The sequence below is a fragment of the Lathamus discolor genome, chromosome 1, assembly GCF_037157495.1.
Source record: "Lathamus discolor isolate bLatDis1 chromosome 1, bLatDis1.hap1, whole genome shotgun sequence".
Classification (NCBI taxonomy): domain Eukaryota; kingdom Metazoa; phylum Chordata; class Aves; order Psittaciformes; family Psittacidae; genus Lathamus; species Lathamus discolor.
In genome coordinates, this window is record NC_088884.1 from 165,787,522 (window position 1) to 165,811,871 (window position 24,350).

General features: G+C 70.1%; 3 protein-coding genes across 6 annotated transcripts; 1 reads left to right on the forward strand and 2 right to left on the reverse strand.

Annotated features, from left to right (window-relative positions):
- Positions 1-879: 879 nt before the first annotated feature.
- CCDC142 (coiled-coil domain containing 142) lies at positions 880-6,371 on the reverse strand. 3 transcript variants are annotated; one of them, XM_065663269.1, is made up of 11 exons: positions 5,535-5,783; positions 5,159-5,264; positions 3,566-4,969; positions 3,403-3,489; positions 3,167-3,319; positions 2,931-3,088; positions 2,691-2,843; positions 2,451-2,565; positions 2,152-2,329; positions 1,864-2,075; positions 880-1,151 (listed from the first exon to the last, which is right to left on the reverse strand). In XM_065663269.1, the coding sequence occupies exons 1-11, from the start codon at positions 5,580-5,582 to the stop codon at positions 904-906; spliced, it is 2,862 nt and encodes a 953-aa protein (XP_065519341.1). In that variant the 5' UTR covers positions 5,583-5,783; the 3' UTR covers positions 880-903. The 3 variants fall into 3 exon arrangements, with proteins under 3 accessions (XP_065519341.1, XP_065519351.1, XP_065519333.1); XM_065663279.1 differs by adding an exon at positions 6,278-6,371 and having other exon boundaries at positions 3,167-4,969; positions 5,535-5,789; XM_065663261.1 differs by having other exon boundaries at positions 3,167-4,969.
- On the forward strand, positions 5,802-10,503 carry TTC31 (tetratricopeptide repeat domain 31). 2 transcript variants are annotated; one of them, XM_065663288.1, is made up of 16 exons: positions 5,802-6,042; positions 6,278-6,379; positions 6,466-6,869; positions 6,964-7,047; positions 7,142-7,210; positions 7,467-7,625; positions 7,761-7,889; positions 7,969-8,020; positions 8,141-8,231; positions 8,305-8,446; positions 8,678-8,791; positions 9,200-9,296; positions 9,447-9,531; positions 9,617-9,691; positions 9,884-9,986; positions 10,205-10,503. In XM_065663288.1, exons 1-16 carry the CDS (start codon positions 5,829-5,831, stop codon positions 10,310-10,312), a joined length of 2,028 nt encoding a protein of 675 aa, XP_065519360.1. In that variant the 5' UTR covers positions 5,802-5,828; the 3' UTR covers positions 10,313-10,503. The 2 variants fall into 2 exon arrangements, 1 of the variants encoding a protein (XP_065519360.1); XR_010608823.1 differs by lacking the exons at positions 9,884-9,986; positions 10,205-10,503 and having other exon boundaries at positions 9,123-9,296.
- A 1,384-nt stretch (positions 10,504-11,887) lies between these two features.
- Positions 11,888-15,271, reverse strand: LBX2 (ladybird homeobox 2). The gene is made up of 2 exons (XM_065663304.1): positions 14,953-15,271; positions 11,888-12,279 (listed from the first exon to the last, which is right to left on the reverse strand). The coding sequence occupies exons 1-2, from the start codon at positions 15,269-15,271 to the stop codon at positions 11,888-11,890; spliced, it is 711 nt and encodes a 236-aa protein (XP_065519376.1).
- Between the last annotated feature and the right edge of the window lie 9,079 nt (positions 15,272-24,350).

Sequence of the window (24,350 nt, forward strand, 5' to 3'; positions counted from 1 at the left end):
GCTGCAGTGTGCGCTCGCAGTCCAGAAAGCAACCGTATCCTGGGCTGCATCCAAAGGAGCGTGACCAGCAGGGCGAAGGAGGTGATCCTGCCCCTCTGCTCTGCTCTGGTGAGACCTCACCTGGAGCATTGTGTGCAGTTCTGGTGTCCTCAACATAAAAAGGACATGGAACTGCTGGAACAAGTCCAGAGGAGGCCACGAGGATGATCAGGGGCTGGAGCACCTCCCGTATGAAGACAGGCTGAGGAAGTTGGGGCTGTTCAGCCTGGAGAAGAGAAGGCTGCGTGGAGACCTCATAGCAGCCTTCCAGTACCTGACGGGGGCCTATAGGGATGCTGGGGAGGGACTCTTCATCAGGGACTGCAGTGACAGGACAAGGGGTAACGGGTTCAAACTGAAACAGGGGAAGTTTAGATTGGATATAAGGAGGAAATTCTTTCCTGTGAGGGTGGTGAGGCACTGGAATGGGTTGCCCAGGGAGGCTGTGAGTGCTCCATCCCTGGCAGCGTTCAAGGCCAGGTTGGATGAAGCCTTGGGTGGGATGGTTTAGAGTGAGGTGTCCCTGCCCATGGCAGGGGGGTTGGAACTGGATGATCTTGAGGTCCTTTCCAACCCAAACCATTCTATGATTCTATGACCCACCCGGTCATAACAGCTGTGGCCATTAAAAGCCCCCAGTCACTGCTTGACCTGTCCGGTACCCCCCTCACTCACAAGGTGCTTACGGCCTCTCTGGAGGATGAGGATGAAGACGGGCAGCCCCTCCGGGTTGTTTGCGCCCCCCACCCCCCCCGTGGTGTCCCCCCCGTGCCTCCTGCTGCCCCCAGGACTCCCCAGATGCCCCCTCCTCTCCCGCCGGCACCGGGCTCGGACGCAGGGCGCGGTGCTGGTCCCGCTCAGCGTTTATTGCCCGGAGGGGTCGCGGATGCAGGGCAGCCCCGGGACGCGCCACCGGCGAGCGCGGTGCAGCCGCAGCGCCAGCCACTGCTGCTGCCGGCCCGACAGGTAGGACTCGGGGACCGCGGAGCGCGCCGGCCCCGCGGCACCGGCAGCACACGGGGCGGGAGCCACCGGCACCGGGGGCTCCAGCGTGTCCAGGCCCTGCAGGATCTCCGCTGCCGGCTCCGGGGGGTGGGAGCCGTTGTCTGAGCCTGGAGGGGGATGAAGGGAAGGAGCTGAGGGGTCCCCGGCACCGCGCGCTCCATGGGACCAGCGCGGCCGGGACTGGGATGGACACAGCCCGTGGGGCAGCCAAGGGGAGATGGACCCATCCCATCCTTGTCCCCATCCTCATGTGCCCATCCCCAACCCTTCCCTAACTGCATCCCCGTGTCCCCATCCTCATCCCCATCTGATCCCATCTCCATCCCCTCCCCATCCTCATCCCTATCCCCATCTCCATCCAATCCTCATCCCCACCCCCATGTCCCCATCCCCACCCTTGTCCCTACCCCATATCCATCCCCACCCTATCCCCAGCTCTGTTCTCATCCCCACCCATCCTATTCCCATTCCCTTTGCATCTCATCCCATCCACATTGTAACCCCCATCCCCACCTCTGTCCCCATTCTATCTCCATCTCCATTCTTTTTCCCATCCCCTCCCCATCCTCATCCCTATCCCTGTCTCCATCCCATCCTCATCCCCATCCCCATGTCCCCATCCCCACGTCCCCATCCCCACCCTTGTCCCTATCCTATATCCGTCCCCACCCTATCCCCAGCTCTATCCTCATCCCCACCCATCCCATTCCCATCCCCGTTGCCATCTCATCCCATCCCCATTGTAACCCCCATCCCCACCCCTGTCCCCATCCCATCTCCATCTCCATCTCCATCCTTTCCCCCCCCCCCCAGACCCACAGCAGTGCCTGAGGCTGTTCCACGGCCGCGCTCCGGCTCTGGCCGCGGCTCCGGGCTGCTGCAGGAGGCACAGGATGGCTCCGTCCATCTGCTGGAACACGCTCAGGGCCACCAGCTCCCGCCGGGTCTCCGGGGCCAGCCCGGAGCGCTCCGAGGCCACCAGCTCCCGCACCAGCTCGAAGTCCTGCCGGAGCTGCAGCGCTCCCTGCAGGCTGCGGCGCGGCGCGCTCAGCACGGCCCCGGCGCCGGCGGCACCCCCGGTAACCCCCGGTGCCCCATGCCCTGTACCTGAAGCGGATGCGGTGCTCCAGGATGTGCTCCATCCAGGCCTCCAGGAAGGCCGTGGTGCCCCCGGCCATGGCGGGGGCCTGCGCGTCGCGGGGCAGCAGCCGCGCTCCCTGCAGCACCTGCCCCAGCACTGCCTGCGCTGCTGCGGCTGCGTACGCGCTGGGGCAACTGGGCAGCTCTGGGGCACGGCAACAGCGTCAGGACTGCCCGTGCTGCTGCCTGCACCCTGCGCTGCTGCCGGCACCCAGCACCCTGCTCCCTGCCTGCAGCCCCTGCCCGCACCGGGGCACCCAACGCACCGGGGCGCAGAGAGATCCTCCAGTGCTTGCCCCGGGGCATGGTCTGGTGGAAGATCTGCGCCGACATCCGCTTGCAGCCGGTGGAGAACATCTTCAGCACGTCCCCTGAAAAGAGCTGGGGCAGAGGGGTGGGAGATGGGATGCGATGGCCACGGCACAGCATGGCATGGCCACAGCGTGGCATGGAATGGCCATAACACAGCACAGAATGGCCATGGTTCAGCTCCCAGAGGGGCGTACCTGGATGCTGGTGGCCATGGAACGAATGTGCTGGCAGAGCTGGAGCTCCTGGTGGGACATCACAGAGAGGGGTGGCTGTGGGGAGATATCCCCAGGCTCCGGGAAGGTCCCATTCACCAGCAGCACCAGTTTGTCCGTCTCCATCTTCAGCAGCTGGGACACAGGGGAGAGATGTAGGAAGAGGCCAGCCCCACGGCAGCCCCACGGCAGCCCCACACACCATCCCCTACACACAGGTACCTGCAGGTCCCCCTGAGTGACGAGCAGGAACTGGGGCAGGGCCCAGGCCGCCAGGTACCGGCAGGCTCTGCCGGTCAGCCAGGAGTGAGCAGCCTGCACCGTGGCCAGGCAGCAGCCCAGGACCCGCAGGCGCAGGCAGGGGGGGCCGGGAGGAAGGTCTGGGGGGACAGAGGTGGGGATGAGAAGCGGGGCAGGACCCCGCGGTGTCCCCGTCCCCCTCCCCGGACCCCACTGACCGGGCGGCGGGCGCAGGCAGCGCAGGGCCAGGGCCAGGGCCGGGTGCAGCCGGAGCAGCAGCGTCGCTGTGCGGCTCCGCACCGGGCCCGACGCCGGCACCGCATCCCCGGAGCACTTGTCGGAGAGAGCTGAGCCCAGGGCGCGGGTGAAGCCTGCGGGACACGGGCGGGAGCCCCGTAGCTCACATCCCGACCCCATTCCCGGTGCCCGCCCCCCATTCCCGGAACCCCCGCACCTGTGTCCCAGCTCCGGAGCGCGCCGCGGCACAGCAGGCTCAGGCTGAGCCGCCCCAACTCCTCCCGGCACTCCCGGGGCACAGGAGCTGCGGGGCACGGGACGGGCCGTCAGGGGCACGAGGAGCAGCCCCGGTACCGGCCCCCTCTGCGGCCCCCACGTACCGGCGCCGATGGCGCTGCTCAGCTCAAGCGCCGCGGCCGGCCCAGTCCCGCCGGGCAGCAGCTCCGCACTGTGCCCCAGCGTGGCGGCCACGGCGCCCCAGAACAGCGGCCGGTACTGTGCGAGCAGGGCCTGGACCGCCGGTACCGATGTCCAGCCAGCACAGCCCGGCTCTTGGGGTTCCGGGGGCCCCGGTGCCGCCGCCGGTGGCTTCTCCTTGGGCACATGGAGGACGTGCTGCTGGAGGCTGCCGGATGAGGCCACCAGCACCCCCAGGAGGAGGCCCATGAGCTCCTCATCCTCCCTGCACAGTGCCCGCAGCGTCCCGGCGACGCCGGGTGGCTCGTCCCGGCCGCAGGCATCCGTGTCCGCCGCGGAACCGTGCTCCGGCGGCCAAGGCACCGCGGTGTCCTCCCAGCGCACGGGCTCATCCCTACCGGCACCGGCCCGCGACTGCAGGAAGGGCCGGAGCCGCTCGGCCGCCAGCCGGCCCCGCTCAGCTGCCACAATCTGCAGCACCCGGGACACTGGGAAGGCGCGGGATGCGGCTTCGGCAGCACCGGGACTGCCGGCGGTGCCGGTGGGAAGGCAGCCAGGGGCGCCCAGCTCCGGCTCCAGGTCACCCACCGCCCGGTTGTAGATGTCCAGGCCCTGGAAGAGGTCGGAGAGCAGCGCCGGGAGGGAAGCGGCGGCGCTGCCGGCCCTGGCCAGAGCCCGCAGCCGCGCCTCGGCGAGGTGCTCAGCCAGGCTCAGCGCCTGCAGCGCCAGCAGCACCAGCACCCGCCGCATGTGCGCCACGGCCTCGCCCCGGTGCAGCAGCAGCGCCCGCAACCACGGGTCCCCGCGCAGCCGCCGCCGCAGCGCGCTCCAGTGCCCGGTGTGGGCCCGCAGCTCCCAGCACAGCTCCCGCAGCGGCGGCCCCGCGCCCGGCTCCGGTACCGGCTCCTGCAGCAGCGCCAGCAGCCGGCGGAAGAAGCCGGCGGCGGCCCGGAGGCGGCGGCTGTAGTCGCGGGCGAGGCAGAGGAGGTGGCGGTGCCGCAGCAGCGCGTGCAGGGCCGCACCGCGCTCGGCCACGCGCGGGTGCACCGGGTGGAACGAGAAGGCCCCGGCGGTGGTGACGGCGTCGGCGTCGCAGGGCGGCGGCCGCACGTGGCCGTGGAAGGTCTCGGTGCGCGGATCCTCCCGGACGCAGAGGCAGCGGCGCAGCCCCGGGAAGCTCCGCTCCAGCGGGATCAGAAGCGCGGAGGCTTCTTCTTCATCCTCGTCCTCATCCTCGTCCTCGCTGCCGGGGCCGCGCCGCCGGGGCCGCGGGGGCAGCAGGCGCCGCAGGCCGGGGCTGACGCAGCCGCGCAGCATCGCCTCGGCCTTCCGCAGGGACCGGGACAGGGGACCCCGGGAGCTGCTGCCTGAGGGGACCGGGACCCTCGGTGTGGGGCACGGCGCGGGGCAGCCCCCGCTGCGGTCACCCCGGCGCGACCCCCAGCCCCGCTCCCGCACCCTCTGGGGGGCCGCAGCCCCGCTGGCACCGCAGGGACACGTCCATTGCAGCGGGGTCCCCGCAACCCGGCTGTGCCCGCCCCCGGCCCGGCCCTCACCTGGCTCGGGGGGTGCCCCTCGGAGGGCCCCGTCCCCCGGCGCGGGCAGGGCCTGCAGCAGCAGCGGGACGAGGCCACCGGGGCCGGCGACATCGCGGACAGGGACCTGCGGGAGCGCGGGCGGTGACCGCCGGGAGGGGCGGGGCTACTGCTGAAGGGGGCGTGGCCTGAGCGCTGTTCCCGCCCCTCGCCGTTGGCAGCCGCGGAGTCGCCCCGTGGCCACGCCCCCCGCTCAGACCACGCCCCCTCCCCCGGGGCCGTTGCCAGGGAGACGCTAAACGCGGCTCGGGCCTGGCCCGAGCACCGGGCCCGGGCCCGGGCCGTGCCCCCGGTGATGGGGCTGATCCCGGGGCTCCGCGCCCGCTCAGGGCCTCACCTGCGGGCAGGGCTCCGCGCCGCGCCGCTCACGGCCGCCGTCCTCCATGCTGGGCCATGGCCGGGGGCGGCGGGAGGAAAGAGGCTTAGGCCGCGCCCGCGCTAATCCGGAGGAACGGGCAGGGCTGACCCGGCGGGAGGTCAGCGCCGCGGGGCCCGGCGCGGGGCGGCTCCGGAGCAGCGGGACTCGGCCGGGAGCGCGGCTGCAGGGGCGGGGGCGCCGGCGGGAGCGGCCGCGGAGCCGGGGCGCTGCTCGGTACGGGCCTCGCGGGCCGCCGTCCTGCCAGCACCCAGCATGGCGGCGGGCAAGCCCCGGCAGGCGCCGTGCCCCACTTCCGGTCCGCCCGTTAACCCCCTTCCGGTCCACCGCGGTCCCCGCCGGCGGCGTGGGGCGATGCGGGAAGCGGGCGGGGAGCGGAGCCCGGGGCTGGGGCCCTCCGGGCGCGGGGCTGCCCCCGCCGCCGCCTGCCCCTGGGGCTGCGCGCTCGGCCCCGGCGGCTGGAGCGGCGGTACGGGCCGGGGGGGGCGGTGCGGGCCTGGGGGGGGGCGGTACGGGCCGGGGGGGGGCCGGTACGGGCCGGGGGGGGGCGGCGGGGCCGGTGTCCCGCAGGGACGGGAGCCGCACCGCGGGGCTGAGGGACACGGGGGGGGGGAGGCTCCAGCGCGGGGGGAGGAGCCCGCCCCGGCTCCGCCCCCGCCGGGTTTCGGTTTCGGTTTCGTTACCCGCGGCTCCGCTCCCCGCAGCCCCGTTCTGCCCCCGCCACTGCCCGCCCGAGCGCCAGGCGCTGCCCGCCGACCGCAGCGCCATGGGCGACGGGACCGGGGCCTGGGACGCGCTCGGCAGCGGTGAGTCGGGGTGAGCCGCCGTGCGGGCCGTCGGGGGTCCCGGTGCCCCGGAGCTGCCGCTGACGACCCCGGTTCTGTCCGCGCAGGTCCCGGCTTCTGGTACTGCCCCGGGCGGCTGGAGGCGTCCAGCGAGGAGGAAGACGAGGATGAAGAGGAGGATGAAGGGTTGCAATGGTCCTGGCCGTGGCCCAGGGCCGTTCCCGGTGTGGTTCCCTTTGCGGTTCCCGGTGCGGTTCCCATTGCTGTTCCCCTTGCGGTTCCCGGTGTGGTTCCCGGTGTGGTTCCCGGTGCTGTTCCCGGTGCGGTTCCCGGTGCTGTTCCCGGTGCTGTTCCCGGTGCTGTTCCCGGTGCTGACGGCGACCCCGGTGCCACCTTTTGCGGGCTCCGAAAAGCGTTTCTGATGCAGGAGCCGCTGCGGCCGGCCCCGAGCGCGCTGGAGGCGAAGCTGCGCTGGCTGCCGGCGCCCCGGGAGCTCCGGCCCACGGCAGAGGTGAGGGAGCCGCCGGGGCCGCAGCCGGGGCACGGGCGGCGGCGGCAGCTCCCGGGGCGCTCGGGCACTGCTGGTCCCGGTTTTCCCTCCCCAGGAAGCAGAGCGGAACGCGCAGGAGCTGGTGGCAGAGGAGGAGCGGGTGAAGAGGAAAGCAGAGAAGAAGAAGCTGAAGAAGAAGGTGGGTGCCCACCGAGGCCGGGCTGTGCTGGGGCGGGGGATCCGTGCCTCCCGGTCACGGCACAGTTATTCCCTGTGTTATTCCCTGTTTCCAGAAGCAGAAAGAGCGGAAGAAACGGGAGAAGCTGGGACAGGAGTCCCAAGCCAAGCAGAAGGCTGAGTCGGTGGGTGCTGTGGGATGCGGTGGGTGCTGCAGGGCACAGTGGGGACTGCGGGACGCGGTGGGTGCTGTGGGGCGCGGTGGGTACTGTGGGGCGCGGTGGGCGCTGTGGGGCGCGGTGGGTGCTGTGGGACGTGGTGGGTGCTGTGGGGCGCGGTGGGTGCTGCGGGACGCGGTGGGTGCCTGAAGGTGGGTGCCTGAAGGTGGGTGCTGTGAGGAGAGGAACGGGCAGAGCCCCACTGCCACCTGTCTCGTTGCAGAGCCCCCCGTCCCCGAGCAGCGCTGTGGACACCAGGCAGCCCCAGGGCAGAGATGCTGAGGAGGAAGAGGGGGCTTGGCTCGACCCCAGCCCCGGGGACAGCGCAGCCACCCCGGGAGAGGAGGGGGGAGACCGGGAGGCCCGAGCAGAGGAGATGGAGGTGAGGGCTCCTGTGGGGCTCCCCGTGATGGACCAGGGGCTGCGCCACAGCAGCCTGGGCTCTGCCCCATAGCTGGATCTGGGGCTCTGCCCCATAGCTGGATTGGGGCTCTGCCCTCCCCGCCCCTGCCCGCAGGAGGAGCTGGACCTGAGCTGCACGTTCGTGTTCAAAGCGCGGCAGAAAGCGGGTGTGCGGCTCCCGGTGCCCGAGAGGGAGAAACCGTCCGGGACGGACCCTGAGCGGGGCGGGAGCGCGCCGGGGAAGGTGAGTTGGGACCTGGGGGGGAGCCTGGGCAGGGGGGCGCTGCCTGTGCCATGGGCACCCAGCGCTGCCTCCCCCACAGGCCCCCGCGCCCCTGGACACCAGCGCCGTGCAGCAGAGCCTGGTGCTCGCAGGTCAGTGCCGGGCTGTGCCCGGGGGCCCCTCCTGCCGTGGCTGGGGACGGTGCAGCCGTGGTGTCCCCCACTCCCGTGTGGCCCCCGGGGGCTCGGCAGCGGGCGCTGTTCTCCCCACAGGCAAAGGCAACGCGGCGGCGCTGCGAGGCCGTTACCCCGAGGCGGTGCAGGCGTTCACCGCGGCGCTGCAGCTGAACCCCCGCGAGCACCGGTGAGCGCCGGGGCTGGGCGCGGGGTCCCGGGGCCGGGCAGCCGTGACCGGGGCCGTGTCCGTGTCCGTGCAGGCTCCTCGGGAACCGCTCCTACTGCTACGAGAAGCTGCAGCGCTATGACGAGGCGCTGGGGGACGCGGAGCGGGCGCTGGGGCTGCAGCCGCGCTGGGCCAAGGGCCTCTTCCGCAAGGGCAAAGCCCTGAGGGGGCTTCAGGTAACCAGGAGGGGATGTGGGGCTGCAGGGCCCAGGGGGCTGAATGGGGGCTGAAGGGTAGCAGTGAGGCTGGGTTGGGATGCTGCAGGGTGCCAGGGGGCTGAGTTGGGGGGTATCAGTGTGAGCCAGGGTGTGTCAGCAGGACCTGCCCGAGCGTTGTGTGGGGCAGCCATGGGGCAGGGGCTGGTGCAGGCAGTGGGGGCTCAGGCTCAGGAGCTTTCCATGTCCCAGCGCTATGCAGAGGCTGCCCAGACCTTTGAGGAGCTGCTGCAGCTGCACCGCACCAGCACCGGAACTGACATGGATGCAGCTGCGCAGCTGGAGGCCTGCCGGGCCCTGCTGCAGGTGAGCACTGCACCCAGCACCCCCCAATGCACCCCAGTGCACCTTGCACCCCCCAACACAGCCCAGATCCTCACCCCTCCTATCCCCCCCCGGGGCCCTGTGCTCCCCAGCCCACCCTTGGCACCCCCAACTCACCCCCATTCACAGCACCCCCAGTGCACTCCCAGTACCACCCAACCCATCCCCATCCGCAGCTCGCTCCCACCTAACGCCCCCCCCATCCCATCCTTGGACCCCCACACTACCCGTTGGTACCCTACAACCCATCCCTGTATCCCACCCCCACAAACCCACCCCCAGCACCCCTCAACCTATCTCTGGCCCCCCACAGCCCACAGCCGCCCCCAGGCCCCCAGCTGCAGCCCCCCTGGCTCACACCCCGTGGTCTGACCTCCTCTCCCCTGGCAGCGGAGCAGCCTTGGGGGGGTTCCCACATCTCCTCCCTCCCCCGTGTCCCCCCTGTCCCTGCTGGAGGCTGCGGAGCCGGCGCTGCCCTTCCAGTCCGGTAAGAGACCCCGGGCTGGTTCTGGGGGGTGGGGTGGGCAAGGCAAAGTGCCGTGGTCTCGGGTGTGGGGGGGTCTCAGGGGGCCATTGGGGCTGGGTCTGACCCATGGAGGGTGCCGTGGTGGTCCCTGAGCCCATGCTGGTGTCACAGGGAGCAGCCAGGACAAGGGCGTGGGCATGAGTGGCATCACCACCATCGTGAGCTCCAGGATCCAGGCCCAGTGCCAGCCCCCCAGGTACAGCCGAGAATGGGGGGGCCACAGCCCCGGGGCCTGGAACTGAGCCCCAAAGCTCCCCCGGTGACCAATGGTGCCTTGGCAGGGGCTGCTTCCCACTCTGGGTGGGCAACGTCACCCCCCGCATCAGCAGGAGCGTGCTGCAGCGCTGCTTCGGACAGTGAGCACGGCCCCCCGCGGCCCCCTGTGCCCCCCCAGACCTCATGTGTTCCCCTTGTGCACCCCCAGGCCCCCTGTTCTTCTCCCCGTGTCCCCCCAGACCTCTTCTCCCCCCCTCTGCCCCGACCCCTTGTGCACCCCCAGACCCCGGTGCTTCCCCGCGGAGCTGGGGGTCTCTAACGCTGCCCGCCAGGTTCGGGGAGATTCAATCCATCCGGATGCTGCCTGAGCGCCGCTGCGCCTTCCTCAACTACACCTGCAAGGAGGCGGCGGAAGCAGCCTTTGAGGCCATGAGAGTGAGCAGGGGGGGACCCGCGACCCCCCCCGAGGCTGTTGTGGGGCTGGGCAGGGGCTTGGCCCTACCCTGGAGGTGGTGCTGACGCTTCTCTCCCTTTCTCTTTACACCCCCTTTTCATCCCTCTCCTTTTCCTGCACCTCCTTTGTTCTCCCCCATTCCTATTCCCCCTCAATCTCCCCTTTTTTATCTTCCCCCCTTCTCTTCCCCCCCCCCCAGGACTCCCCGGTGGAAGGCACCCTCCTGGCCCTGCAGCTCAAGCACCCATCTCACGCCACCCCCCGCCCGCGCTGGTACCCACAGCCCTGCCCGGGGGAGCCCCTGTAACCGGGGGGCCCCCCCCACTCCCGGTGCCTCCTGCCTGCACCCAGCCTGTGCCTTCTCCCCCCGCGGGCAGCAGGACCGGCCCCCCCCAGCCACCTCCCGGTACCGGGTGCACCGGGAGGGGGGGGGCCGGTCCCCCCGCCCCCCTCTCAGGGAGTTGTCCCCTGTGAGGGTTTTAATAAACCCGAGCCCCAGCCTCGCGTCCGTCCCGGTACCGGCGCGGGGGGTGGGGGGGGTGCGGGGAGGGGATTTAATTACTATGCAAATGAGGCGCGGAGCGGCCGCAATTAATCACTCGTTAGAAGCAATGAAGAGCCGCGGCGGGAGGCGGCGGCGCCGTCAGCCGGAAAATTGGGAGCGGAGGGAAGCGGGGGGGGGCAACGGGGGGGCCCCGAGGAGCCGCCCCGAGGCCCCGGTGATGGGCACCAACCCTTCCAGGGATCATGGGGTCCACGGGCAGTGCTGGAGGTCAATGGGGAACAGGGGAGGGTGGCGGTTGGGGGGGCACATGGAGCTATTGTGGGTGCTGTGGAGGAACAGCCCGGAGGCCAGAGGGAGGGCGAATGGGGGGGACTCGGTGTCTCAGTGCTGGGGGGGGACGACAGGAAGGTGTTTGGGCTGGAGCACGGGTGAGGGGGACAGGGACGTGTTGTGGGGTGATGCAGGCGCGGGCTGACATGGGAAAGGGAGGGGGACAGGATGGGACCCCCGGGGATCTCTCGCACCGCCCCCCCCGCCTCCCCCCGTCCCTGTCAGTCCCGTCCCGGTCCCGTCACATCAAACGCGCTCCCCCGGGACGTTCCCAGGCGTTTCTAGAGCCGGAATCTCATTTCTCGCCTCCCCCCGCGGGCGGCTGCGGTTCGACAATGGCAAAACGGGGGGGGGGGGGGGCTGTGGGGGATCGGGGGTGTTTGGGGGGGACTGGGGGGGTCGCTGCCGCCGTCCATCCGCGGGGCTCCTGGGGGGGCTGCGGGGCTGGAGCCAAGAAGCGTGTCCGGGCCCCCCCCCCCCCGCCGGGGGCCTCCCCCCCCCGCCCGTCCCCGCGGCCTCCGGGCTGCTCCCGCGCAGGGTGACGTCACCGCTCCGCTCGGTGACGTCAGCGGGGCGGCATGGACGAGGAAGCAGTGTCCCGGTGACCCCCCCCCCCACCACCACCAACCCGAGGGGACCCCGGTCCTGCCGGTAGCGGGGCCACGGGGATGGGCGCAACCGGGCCCGGGGGGACTCCGGAGCGCGGTGTGTGTGCGTCCCCTCACCCCGGTTACGGGCATCCCCCGGTGTCCGCCCGAGCCCCTCCGCGCTCCTTAATACCGTGCGGCCTTTATTCCGATTGTTTATACGGGGGCCGTGCCCCCCCCCCCCCCCGAACCCCCCTCCCACCGCTGCCCCCCGGGACAGAGACGTCAGAAAATCAAATTAAAAAGAGAATTAAATGGAAGCAAATGAAAAACGGACCCAAAATTGCACCAAGTCCCGCCGGGACCGGGGGCTCGCTCAGTCTCGGTGCCGGCCCGGGACCCCCCCCCCGGTGTGTGCGTGTGCCCCCCGCGGGGTGTCTGTGACACCCCCGGTGCCGCTTCAGTCCCCCACGTCGATCTCCTCCTCCGAGAGCTCCGCGGGCGGCGGCGCGGGGCCGGTGCCCGGCGCGGCGGGGGGCAGCGGCGGGTCCGGGATGGCGGCGAGGTGCCGGAGGGCGGCGGGGGGCAGCGCCTGCAGCGAGGCCACGTCCGCCCGCAGCTCCTCCAGGTCCCGCTTGAGCTTGGCGCGGCGGTTCTGGAACCAGGTGATGACCTGGGCCGTGCTGAGCGCCAGCCGCGCCGCCAGCCGGTCCCGGTCCACCGGGGACAGGTACTTCTGCCGCAGGAACCGCTGCTCCAGCTCCCGCAGCTGCTGCGCCGTGAACGCCGTCCGCGACTTGCGACGCTTCTTGCAGGGAGGGCGAGACCCCGGAACGGCCAAAGGCTCCCGACCTGCGGGGACAGCGGCACGGTACGGAACGGGAAGGGGAACGGGAACGGCTCCCGAGCTTCGGGTTCAGCGGGCGCGGAATAGAACGGGAACGGGTATGGCAGCGGGAGCGGCACGGCAGCGGGCACGCAGGACCAGCCCGGGAACGGCACAGTACCGACGCCGTACGGCACGGCACAGCGTGGCACCGGCACGGTACAGTACGGCACGGCCCGCCACCGGCAACCGTACCGGTACAAGCACCCGCACTGGCCCTGGCGCGGCACAGGCACAGCACGCTACGGTACGGCACCGGTAACGGTACCGGCATAGGCAACGGCGTCGGCACCGGGACGGCACCAGCGCAGTACGGCGCGGCACGGTACGGTAGTCACAGCGCCGATCTCGTCCCTGCTGTGAAGCGCTGAACCCGGTAAAACAGGGTCAAGCCGGCACCAGCTCCGCCGTTCAAAACAAACCGATCCCGGAGCCGGGAGCCGAGGACCGTTCGTCCCGTCCCGCAGCAGCTCCGGTCCTGCCGGAGCCGCCGCCGCTCCGTGTCCCGCCGGCGTTCCCGGGGCCCCAGCCCGGTTCCTCGCCGCCGCGGCTCGCCCCGACCCCGGCACAGGATCGGTCAGAGAGCCCGGGCTGCGGGGCCGGAACCGGCAACCGGGAAGAGCCGAGACCGGGAGCGGAGTCGTCAGCACGGATCCGCCCGTTCGGCGGTCTGCAGAAGCCCCGGGGCCGGTGGTTTTCGGCCGCCGCTCCCGACACAGCCGAGCCGCAGCCCCGAGGCCCCGACCCGGGCGCTCTGCTGCCGGTGGAGCAGAGGAGAAATCTTCGGTGAGACGCGGATCCGTTGTCCATCAGCAGCGTCGGTGCCGGTTCCACACCGGCGGCAGGGCCCCGGTGCCTGTCGCCGTGCCGGTGCCGGCCCGTTATAGCCTCCCTGGTGCCGGCGGGGCGATCCGCAGCCCGGTAACGTGGCTCCCGAGGCGCGGGCGGGTCTCCGCTTTCCCCCTTACCGGCTGCAGCTCCCTCCGCCGTGGCAGGGCCCGGGGCCGCTCTACCCGTGACCTGTCGGTGGGTCCGGCCGCCACCGGAGGCCCGGGATGTCTCGGCTGTGCCCGGGGGTCCGCCGGGGTGATGGGGTTTTGTGCGAGCTCTGATCGCTCCCGGTTTCGTTCGTCGCTGCGAGAAGGTATTGGACTTTTTTCCGTTCATCCCGCTCTGCCCGCGGGTAACGGGGGCACCGGAACGACGGGAACCTCGAGCTTTCTCTCCGTCCTCCCGTTGGTCCCGGCTCACTCCGCCGTTAGCGGCGCCGGGGAAGGCTCCGTTCGGGGCCGCGCTCGGCCCTGCCGTGTCCCTCTGTCCAGGCGATAACGGGGATTTACCTCCGCTCCCGGAGCCCGGCGCTGCCCGTTTCTGTTCGTCTGTCAGGCCGGTAACGGCTTTTATTTCGTTCCCCGCGGCCATGTCCTTCTGTCCGTCCGATAACGGCGGTTTTCGTTCATTACCGAGGCCCCGCTGCCCGGCCCTGTCCTCGCGTTCGTTCGGTAACGAGATTTTTACCTTATTCCGAGGTCTCGTTTCTCTCCGGTTTTCCGTCCGTGCTACGCCGTTTGTTTGCGTTCATTACCGGCCGCTGGCCCGTGTCCGCCGGTCCGGCGGGTTAACGCTGGTTTGGTTTTCGTTAATCTCGGGACCCCGCTCTGCCCGTGGCCGGGCGTCCGCCCGCTGGGGCCGGACCGGTAACTCCCGCAGCCCGGCCGCGGAGGGGAATTTCATTTTCGTTCATTCCCGGAGGCGGCTCTGTCCGTGCCCGTCGGTCCCGCCGCGGAACCTCACTTCCGTTAATAACGGGAGCCCGGCTCGATCCGCCCGTGTCCGCCCGTCCCGGGCCGGGTGTGTTTTCGTTAACGGCGGGAGCCCCGCCGGGCCTGTCCGTGTCCGTCTGTCCCTCCCGGTGAGGGGGCTTTCGTTATCGGTGGGGCTGCGCTCCTCCTGCCGGTGTCCGTTTGTCCGCTCGAGGGAGGGTTTGCAGCGGGATCCCTGCGCCGTTCTCCCGTTCGCCCGGTGGGGCCGATTCTTTCCCTCCGGGTCTTGCCGTACCCGGTGCCCCAGGGGAGCCGCCGACGGTGCGGAGCCGCCCGCGATCAACGTCCGTGCGCGGGGAGCGGCAGCCGGCCCCTCGGTAACGGGTGTCTTCGGACGGAGAAACCCCGGAGCCCGCCGGGGGTCTGGGAAGTCGCCGCCGGCGCCGGTAACGGGGTTTTCTCTGAGAACGGGCCCGGTCCGCAGCTCTGCTCCTGCGCTCGGTCACGGTCACGGTCACGGCTCGGCGGGGCCGGAGGCCGCAGCTTTCCCCGGTGAAGCCCGACCGCCGCCGCGGGACCGATCCGCCGCCCGTTGCCGCTCCCGGAGCCGCGCCAGTGCCCGCGGCCCCCGGTAAAGTGGCCGGGCCGGGTCCCGCCGGTCCATGCGCGACTCCGCGCTCCCGAACCGGGCCCTCGGCCGCGAGGTGCCCCGGGCGGGCTGAGGGCGAGCACCGGCCCCGTCCCGGGGTCTCTCGGCGGACGAAACTTCCCTGGCTGAGGGCGAGGAGGACCCCGGTTCCCCGGCACCTGCCCGGTCCCCGCGTCCCGCCCCCCCCCCCCCTCCCCAGCAGCCCCGATCGCCCCCGGTCCCGGTACCTTCCGCCGCCTGCAGCAGGCCCAGCTCCAGCCCCTGGAAGGTTTTGCTGGCGAGTTCCTCCAGCGCGCAGAGCGGCGAGGACGGGGCGACGCCGCCGCCGCGGGGCCCCGCAGCCTTCTCCGGGAGCCGGGCGGGGGTAGCGGCGGTGCCGGGGCCGGAGCCGGTGCCGGGGGGGCTCCCGCCGCGGGGTCGCCCCAGGATGTCCTCGATGCCGAAGGGGGTCAGCGGCTTGTTGGAGCTGGCGGGCGGCGGGAGCTGGTCCAGGGCGCTCCGCCGGCAACCGGGGGGGGAACCGGCTGCCTCCCGCGCCGAGGTCATGGCGCGTCCCCTCTCCCGGCTCAGCACCGCGCCCGCCTCATCCCGCCGCCGCCGTCCCGCAGCGGCCGCAGCCCGCCCCTTCGGCAGGGGCCCGGTAACGGCGGCGGGGAAGGCTCGGTCTCCCGTTACCGGGAGCCGCTCCGCTTATCCCCCGCTCCCCTCCAACCCCCGGTACCGGGAGCAGCTCCGCACCCCCCCGCCCACCACCACTCCCGGTCCCGCAGCCTTAAAGAGCCGGGGCCGGGGCGGCAAATTGGGCACCGGGAGGAGGAGGAGCCACGGACGGGGGATGAGATCGGGGGGGCACCGCTCCCGGGATGCCGCGCCTCCCCCTTCTACAGCCATTTCCCACCCAAACGGGGGGGCTTGGGTGCGTTTTGCCCCCCCCAAATTAAACCCTCAGCGGGGCTTTTACCGTCAGCACTAAATTTATTAGCTCCCCTGCTCTAAAATGCCCCATAAAAGCGCAGGGGCCGCCGCGTCTGGGAGTGATTAAAGCCGCTTAGGGTGGGTTTTGGGTTTCAGAGCGTGGCCGGGCCATAAATCCCCCCCCCCCTCCCCAATTCCCTACTGCCCCCAAATTCCCGGTACAAATAGCTCCGGGATCCCGAGTGCTCATAAAAAGGCTTGGGATGGCCGCACACGGAGGTGAGACGACACCGGGGTCGTGTTTTCCAGCGGGATGGGGATCGGGAGATGGCGAATCGCCCCCCGAAGGCAGCGATTCCGAGTCCCACTTTCCCCATCCCGCCCAGTTCTCCCGAAGGGTCTGCTGCTGGGATGCTCCAGGCCTGCCAATGGGACACAGGGGTCAATGCGGTTAATGAGAGCAAATGAACCTGCGTGCAAGGGGGGGGGATGGCGCTGGGTTGGGGGGGAGCAGGTGCAGGGGGACCCCCAGGAGGGGTTTGGGGTCTTCTCATCTTGCTGACAAAGCAAAACGCGATCCCCGGGGCGGGGAATGTGAGTTCAGACAAATTCAAGCTTGAAATTTCCCAGCAGCCGGAGCAATTAAAAAGAAGCCGGGACGAGGAGGAGGTGGGTTGGGAAGGGGGGTGGGGGGGTGGGAAGGGGGACTCCGGCAGCTTGGGATCCGATTTGGGAGAAGGGTTGCAGGCTGCTCCCGGCCTGCGGCGGCTGCGCCACTGCATCGCATGCGGCTTTTGTCCTCACCGGAGGGCCGGGATGCGCCGCCATCTCCCGCTGCTTGACCGGGAATGGGGCACGTCCTGGGGCTGCAGAGGAGATGCATCCCCCCGGTCCTGGCCCCCAATCCCCCTGCTCATCACCCTGCCCCATGGCCACTGCCACTCCCCCATCACCCTGCCCGTACCCTGCCCTCACTTCCTGCCCATCACCGTGCCCATCACCCTGCCCTCAGGCCTGCTCCCGGCTCTCTGCCAGGCGGGGGAAGCGTCAGCTCCAGCTGACGGGAACACAGGATGGGAAAAGGCTTTTCACCCCACACCAGGACGCGGGTGGAAACCAGCCCGAGCGCTCTGGATTCCTGCAGGAACAGCGGAGCTTCCTGCGGGGCAGAGCCCGGTGCTGGCCGGGCGCCCGCGGCCGGAGGGCACGCAGATGGGCACCGCTGCTGGTGCGGCACCGGGGCACCGTGATCCCGCTCCCAGAGCTCTGTACCCGGGCCGGGGCCGGCGGCTGCACCGGGGCTGAACCCATGGAGCCAGGCCCCGCACCCCGAGCGCCCAGCGCACGGGTGTGAGCGGCTTTGGGTGAACGTGGGGACGCGTGGGCACGCGTGAGGGGGTGCGTGTGCACGAGGGGTGCGCACATGCACGGCGGGGCTGTGCACGTGTGACGGGTGCGCGTTCACAAGTGAGGGTGCGAGGCTCTGTGCCCGTGTGTCCCGGTGTGTACGCGCACGAGGGCGGGTGCACCCGCGCCTGCTCCGCAGCCCCTTCATACCCCCCCCCCGGGCACCCATCCCTGCTCCAGTGGCACCCACAGCTCCCAGCACTGGATGCTCCCGCTCACGGGAGCCCAGCGTTGATGCTCGGGGGCCGCCCACCGCAGCCGGTGCCGGTACCGGTGCTGGTGCCGTGATACCGCGATGGGGGTGTCCCGGAGCCCGGTGACACTCTCGGTTCCGGCGCCGCGCTTCAGCCCCTCATCCCTCATCCATAATGTAAGGGCTCCAGGCTCCAGGCGAGGCGATGCCGGTAACTCGATTAGGGACGCTCCCGGAGCCGCAGTTTGCACATGGAAATTGCTGGCAAATGAATTTTCCTTTAATAAGGGGGTGGCTGGTGCGGGATGGAGGCGGCGGAGCCGAGGCGAGCACCGGGAGCCGCCGCGTCACCGGGGACGGGACCCGGCCAATTATAGGCGATAAATCCTGACCCTGCTCACGGTGCCGGGGCCGCGGGTGGAACCGGGACTAACGGGATTACACCTACCCGGGGAGCGGGATTAATGTGCTGGGAGCCGCGGGATGCCGGGATCCCCCCGGGGCTGCCGGCAAAGCATCAATTCAGTAACACAGCGCCTGTGCCGTGGAGGGGTGGGACGGGATGAGGATAGGGATGGGGATGCGGGTGGAATGGAGATGGGGATGGAGATGAGAATGAGGATGGGATGGAGATGGAGATGGGATGGAGATGGGGATGGAGATGGGATGGGGATGGGGATGGAATGGAGATGGAGATGGGGATGGGGAGGGAATGGAGATGGAGATGGGGTGGGGGTGGGATGGAGATGAAGATGGGATGGGGACAGGGATGGGGATGGGATTGGATGGGGATGGGATGGGGACAGGGACCCGTAGCACTGGGGCCTCACTGCACACGGGGCCTGGCACACGTCTCCCACACACGTGTGCAGGTGGGGTCCCACTCGTGTGCACAACCCCCCCGGCAGCCACCCCGGCCACGCGTGTGGGGGCACAGCCATGTTCAGCCGTGCCCGGGGGGGCTCATGGAGCACCCACAGGCGTGTGCGGGCACGCACGCACCTCACACGTGCCCCCCGTGTCCGTGCTGCACTGGGGCAGCGCTGGGGGGCTCAGGAGGTCCCATCGGCCCCGGCCCCATCTGCCGCCCCCCAGGACCAGGCCCCCGGCCCAAGGCCTCCAGATGGGCAGGGGCCAAACTCTCGCCAAATGGCCCGGGGGGGGGGGGGGGGTGGTTGCATTTCAAAGCCTGCGGCTGGAGCAAACGCCGCGGCCCCCCCGCGGGGCCGTCACCGGGCCCTGACCCCAGCACGGTCCCGGCCCAGGGCACCCCGGACCCTGCTCCTGAGACGGGGCCCTCCCGGTGCTGTCGGGTGCCCGCGGCTGTGGTGGCTGGGGGGGGGCTCGGCGGTGGCAGCGGGTCGGGGCCGTGGGAGCCCCGCTCCGCCCCCGGGGAGAGCCGTTGCCCGGGCCCGGTGCCCGCTGCCGGGAGCTCCCCGGGCACCGGCGCCGTTCCCAGCCCCGCGTCGGAGACAACCGGGACGGGGTGGCCGGAGGGTGCTGCCCGAGCCCCCTCCCGCTGTCACTGGGTGCACCCGGGGGGCCTGTCCATGGACCTCAGCCCGCGTCCCCCCATCGCCCCATGGCCGTGGGGCGCGGGCGCGGCGCTGCGGGGCATTCATGCGAGCTCAACAGGGCTGGAGCCCGGGGCTGGACACCGAGAGGTCGGGATGGGTCTTCCACGACACCTTGTGGGGATGCCCCATGTGCGCCCCACAGACATCGCGATGCCCCACAGCCCCCCAGTGCCCCATGGCCATTCCATTGACCCACAGCCACTCTGGTGCCCCATGGGCCTCCCAGAGCCCCACGGCCCATGTGTGTCCCACAGCTGCCAAGTGTCCCACAGCCACCCCGGTGCACCAGAGCCATCCTGGTGCCCCAAGGCCCTCGCGTGCTCCCCAGCCCCTGCCGGGCCGCCGCTCTTCCCGGCCTGTGGGGCTGCACTGGGCCGGGGGGCTCCATCCTGGCGCTTATCGGGCTGCAGAGGATGGGACTCGGGGTCCATTGGGCGCAGTGACAGCCTGGGGGGGGGACACCCCCCTCATGCCACCAGAGAGGGGGGACGCGTCCGTCGCTGCTGGCGCTGCAGTGCGGATCGATGCTGGCGGGGGTCAGCGCTGCCATTAACCCCGCTCCGCCCCGGGGTTAATTAAAAAGAAACGTGCAACGAAACGTGGCGGCGGGGACGGGGGGGACGGGGCACGCCGGGAGCTGTCACATGGGGGGACAGACGGTGGCACCCGTAGTGTCCCCGTTCCGTGGGGCTCAGTGTGATGGGGACCCCTTCCACTGGAGCAGCTTGCTCCAAGCCCCTGTGTCCAACCTGGCCTTGAGCACTGCCAGGGATGGGGCAGCCACAGCTTCTCTGGGCACCCTGTGCCAGCGTGTGCATCGCCATCACTCTATGCATGTGGGTACGGTGCCCGGGGCCGTCCGGGCATGGCGGTGGCCGTGCGGTGGGAGGAAGAGCGCCGCCGCAGAGGAAGCCCCATCCTTCCTCCTCCTCCCGGCCCAGCCCGGCTCTATTCTTAGCCCCGGTCTGTGCCGCATCCTCCCCACCCGGCCGCGCTCCAGCACCGCGCCCAGGGGACCTCGGAAACAGAGAGAGGAGACCCCATGGTAGCGCCTGATCCCACCCTGCAGCCACCACCGTAACACCAGACCCGTGCCACAGACCCCAAGGCACGGTATGGGGCAACATGGCACAGCATAGCACAGCATGGCACAGCATGGCACGGCATGGTGGTGGGGACCCTCCTGGCCACCCTCACCCAGCCCCAGCACTGCTTGGTGTCCCCCAGCCTGTCCCTGTCCCATGGTGCTGCTCAGGGGGGTCTCTGCCCCCCAGAAATGGGGCTGTGTGGAGGGAGATGGAGCCCCTGGGTTGCTGGTGAGAGCGATGGCACCCACATGGAAACAGAGACCCTGTGACGGCATCGCTCCCACCACGGGGACGCTGGGATCCCTCCTGCCCGTGCATTCTGGACCTGTGCCCATGGGTCTGGGGAGCTGGGAATGGGGCGGGTTTGGGCACTGGGGTCCCCCCTGCGGGGCAGGGGCTGGGCGGTGGCCGCAGCGGTGGGGGTAACCCCGGTGCAGCGGGGCTGGGGCAGGCACGGCGGGGTCAGCGCGGCACAGCCGCATTCCAGCTCCCGCAGCGATCCGGTTACCGGCCGCGGCCCCACGATTAATCTTCCCGGGTGCCCTTTGGAATTCGCCGCCCGGGGCCCCGCGGGGTGCAGGGATCCGGCGGGATGCGGGACAGCGGCCAGCCCGGCACGGGAATGGGATGATGGATGGGGACGGGTGAGATCCCCGTGGCACAGGCACCAGCACATGAAGTGGGGATGGGGATGGGATGAGGATGGGAATGGGGATAGGATGAGATAGGGATGGGATGGGGATGGAATAGGGATGGGGATGGGATGGGACGGGGACGGAGCCACCCCACGGTTCTCCCACGAGCCCCCCCGCCTCCTGTCGCTGCACCGCCAGATCTCGGGACCCGGCTGCATACCGGTGGCCCGGGCACGGTGCCGCGGGTCCGACGCTGGTGTGCCCGGGCCTCATGAGCTATGAGCCGCCAGACGGGGACGCGGTGTTTCAATAACGTTCCCATTGAGTTAGTGACGGAGGGACGGGCAGAGGAGCATCCATAGCCCTTCCCACTGGGAATGGGGCTCCAGGGACACGCCGGCTCCCATCCCTGGCTGCGGGTGCAATCGGGTCCCCGCACACCCTGATTCTGGCACTGGCGCCGGTACAATGGGAATGGCATCGGCACTGGCACAATGGGAATGGCATTGACTCCGGTACAATGGGAATGGCATTGACATCGGTACAATGGGAATGGCATCGGCACTGGCACAATGGGAATGGCATTGACTCCGGTACAATGGGAATGGCATCGGCACTGGCACAATGGGAATGGCATTGACGCCGGTACAACGGGAATGGCATCAGTGTCCTCACGGCCGCTGAAGGGTCAGCCCCGGGGGTGCGCGGTGCAGCAGGGACCCCCGTGCTGGGGTTGAGCCCGGTGATGCCCTGGCAGGGCTGGAGGAGTCCGGCGTGGTCCCGCTGCTCTGTCCCACCGGGTGGGTGCTGCCGGTGGAAGCACCGGCTGGGAGCGGGGACGCCGGTGGCGCGGAGGAGCGTGGGCCGGGAGCTCGTCCTGCCGGGAGCGAGCGCTTCCTGCGAGGAAGGTGGGACAAGGAGGGGAAGACAATAAACCCCAGGAAACGCTCGGAATAGCGAAGGTGACCGATGTGCGGAGCCCGCGGCGGCGGGAGAGCAGCGGAAACCCGCTGGGGACCGGGCAGGACCCTGCGAGGTCCAGCACCGATCCAGGGACCGGCCCCGGGATCCTTCTGACCCGGCAGGTCCCTGGTGATGGTCCGGCCGCTGCCCCTCACCGTGGCCGCGGGCGCCGCCGCCTCCAGCGCCGGTGATTTATGGCCGGGAAGCGGCGGCGCAGACGGGTCGAGCCATAAAACCGGGGCAGGAAATGGCCCGACTTCAAAGGCAGCAACAATAGGGGGGCTGGAGCACCCACCCCACGGCACCCACCCCGTGGAACCCGCTCCACGGAACCCACCCCACAGCACTGAACCTACGGAACCCACCCCATGGTGGATGCTCTGAGAGCACCCGACTCTTGCGACCCGTGCACCCCACATGTGCATTCCATGTGCACATCCCATGCACATCCCATGCACACATCCCATGCACACATCCCATGCACACATCCTATGCACATCTCATGCACATCCCATGCGCACATCCCATGCACACATCCCATGCACACATCCTACGCACACATCCCATGTACACACATCCCATACACACATCCCATGCACATATCCTATGCACATATCCTATGCACATCTCATGCACATCTCATGCACTTCCCATGCGTACATCCCATGCACATCCCATGCACACATCCCATGCACACATCCCATGCACACATCCCATGCACATCCCATGCACACATCCCATGCACATCCCATGCACATATCCCATGCACACATCCCATGCACATCCCATGCACATTCCATGCACACATCCCATGCACATATCCCATGCACACATCCTATGCACATCCCATGCACATCCCATGCACATCCCATGCACACATCCCATGCACATCCCATGCACATCCCATGCACACATCCCATGCACATCCCATGCACACATCCCATGCACACATCCCATGCGCACATCCCATGCACATCCCATGCACATCCCATGCACACATCCCATGCACATCCCATGCACATCCCATGCACACATCCCATGCACACATCCCATGCGCACATCCCATGCACATCCCATGCACACATCCCATGCACACATCCCATACACACATCCCATGCACACCCTCCATGCACATCCCATGGACATCCCATGCGCACATCCCATGCACACATCCTATGCACATCTCATGCACATCCCATGGACATCCCATGCGCACATCCCATGCACATCCCATGCACACATCCCATGCACACACCCCATGCGCACATCCCATGCACATCCCATGCACACATCCCATGCACACATCCCATGCACACCCCATGCACATCCCATGCACACACCCCATGCACACATCCCATGCACACACCCCATGCACACACCCCATGCACATCCCATGCACACCCCATGCACACACCCCATGCACATCCCATGCACATCCCATGCACACACCCCATGCACATCCTATGCCCACAGCCGGGGTCCATCCCCCTCCGGCGCGGTCCCAGCCGCGGTGCCGGGTGTCGCGCACAGCGGGGGCGGTCTCCCGGTGGAGCATTCCCGGTGCCGGGCACACGCAGGAAGGCCCGGGGGGGGACGCGGGCGGCCGCAGCCGCGCAGACAAAGGGCGGAGGAAACGCCGGCGGCCAAGATAAACCGGGAGGGCGGGCGGGAGCCGTCCCGGCCCGCTCCCAGGGCACCGAAACCCCGCGCACCCGTCCCGCGGGCAGGGCCGGGGGCCGGGGCTGCTCCGCCGCCAGCCTGGCCGCTCCCTGCTCTCCGCGGCCCCGTCCCTGGCGCGGGGAGCGCTGCGGGCTGCGGGGTCACTGCGCTCGCTGCGTCCGGCGCGGCTTTCCCAGGCTCCACTGCCCCGTCCCGCGGGACCGGAGCCATCCGCAGGAAGGGTGCCCCGATCCCGCCGGTGCCAGCGCCGGTGCCCGCATCCGCGGGAAGGCGGCAGGAAGCCGGTGCCGGCGGCGCGGGGCCCGGTGGGTGCCGGGGCTCGCCAGGCGCCGGCGGCCCTTGGAGACCGGCAGCGGAGACGGGAACGAAACCGGGTCGGGATTCTCCCGTTAGCCGCGTCCCGGCGCGCTCCGCACGGGCCGATGTCCCCGCCGCGATGCGACGGCTCCTTCCCGCAGGACCCCTCAAGCGGAGGCTTGAGCCCGGTGGGCGCCCCGGGGCGCCTGCGGCGGGGGAGGCCCCTCCGGCCCTGCCCCATGGCAGTGGCAGCTCCCGCAGTGCCGCTCCATGACGCGGTGGTGCCGGGCAGCGGGGACCCCACAGCGGGGACCCCACAGCGGGACCCCCCCGAGCCCCGGCGCTGCCCCGTCACCCCGGCAATGGGCTGTGAAGGGGGGGCAGACGCCGGCCTCTCATTTGTCTCTGTCAGGAGCAGGCGGGAGTCGGTGCCACCGGAGCGTGGCGGAGACGAAGCAGCCGGGGGGGGGCTCAGAACCGTCCTGCGGCCCCGTTCGCCCGTGGCAAGGCCAGGGCCAGCGCCGTGCCCCGTGCCCCGTGCCCCCTGCACTGCCACAGCCTCAGCCTGCACCGGGAACCGGGACTGGGGGATGCGGCACCCCCAAGAGCATCCTGTACCCCTGTGCTCATCGTGCACCCTCTGAGACCATGCTGCACCCCCCGAGAGCATCCTGCACCCCCAAGAGCATCCTGAATTCCCCAAGAGCATCCTGCACCCCCAAGAGCATCCTGCACCCCCAAGAGCATCCTGAATTCCCCAAGAGCATCCTGAACCCCCAAGAGCATCCTGCACCCCCAAGAGCATCCTGAATTCCCCAAGAGCATCCTGCACCCCCAAGAGCATCCTGCTCTCCCTGCGCTCCTCCTGCC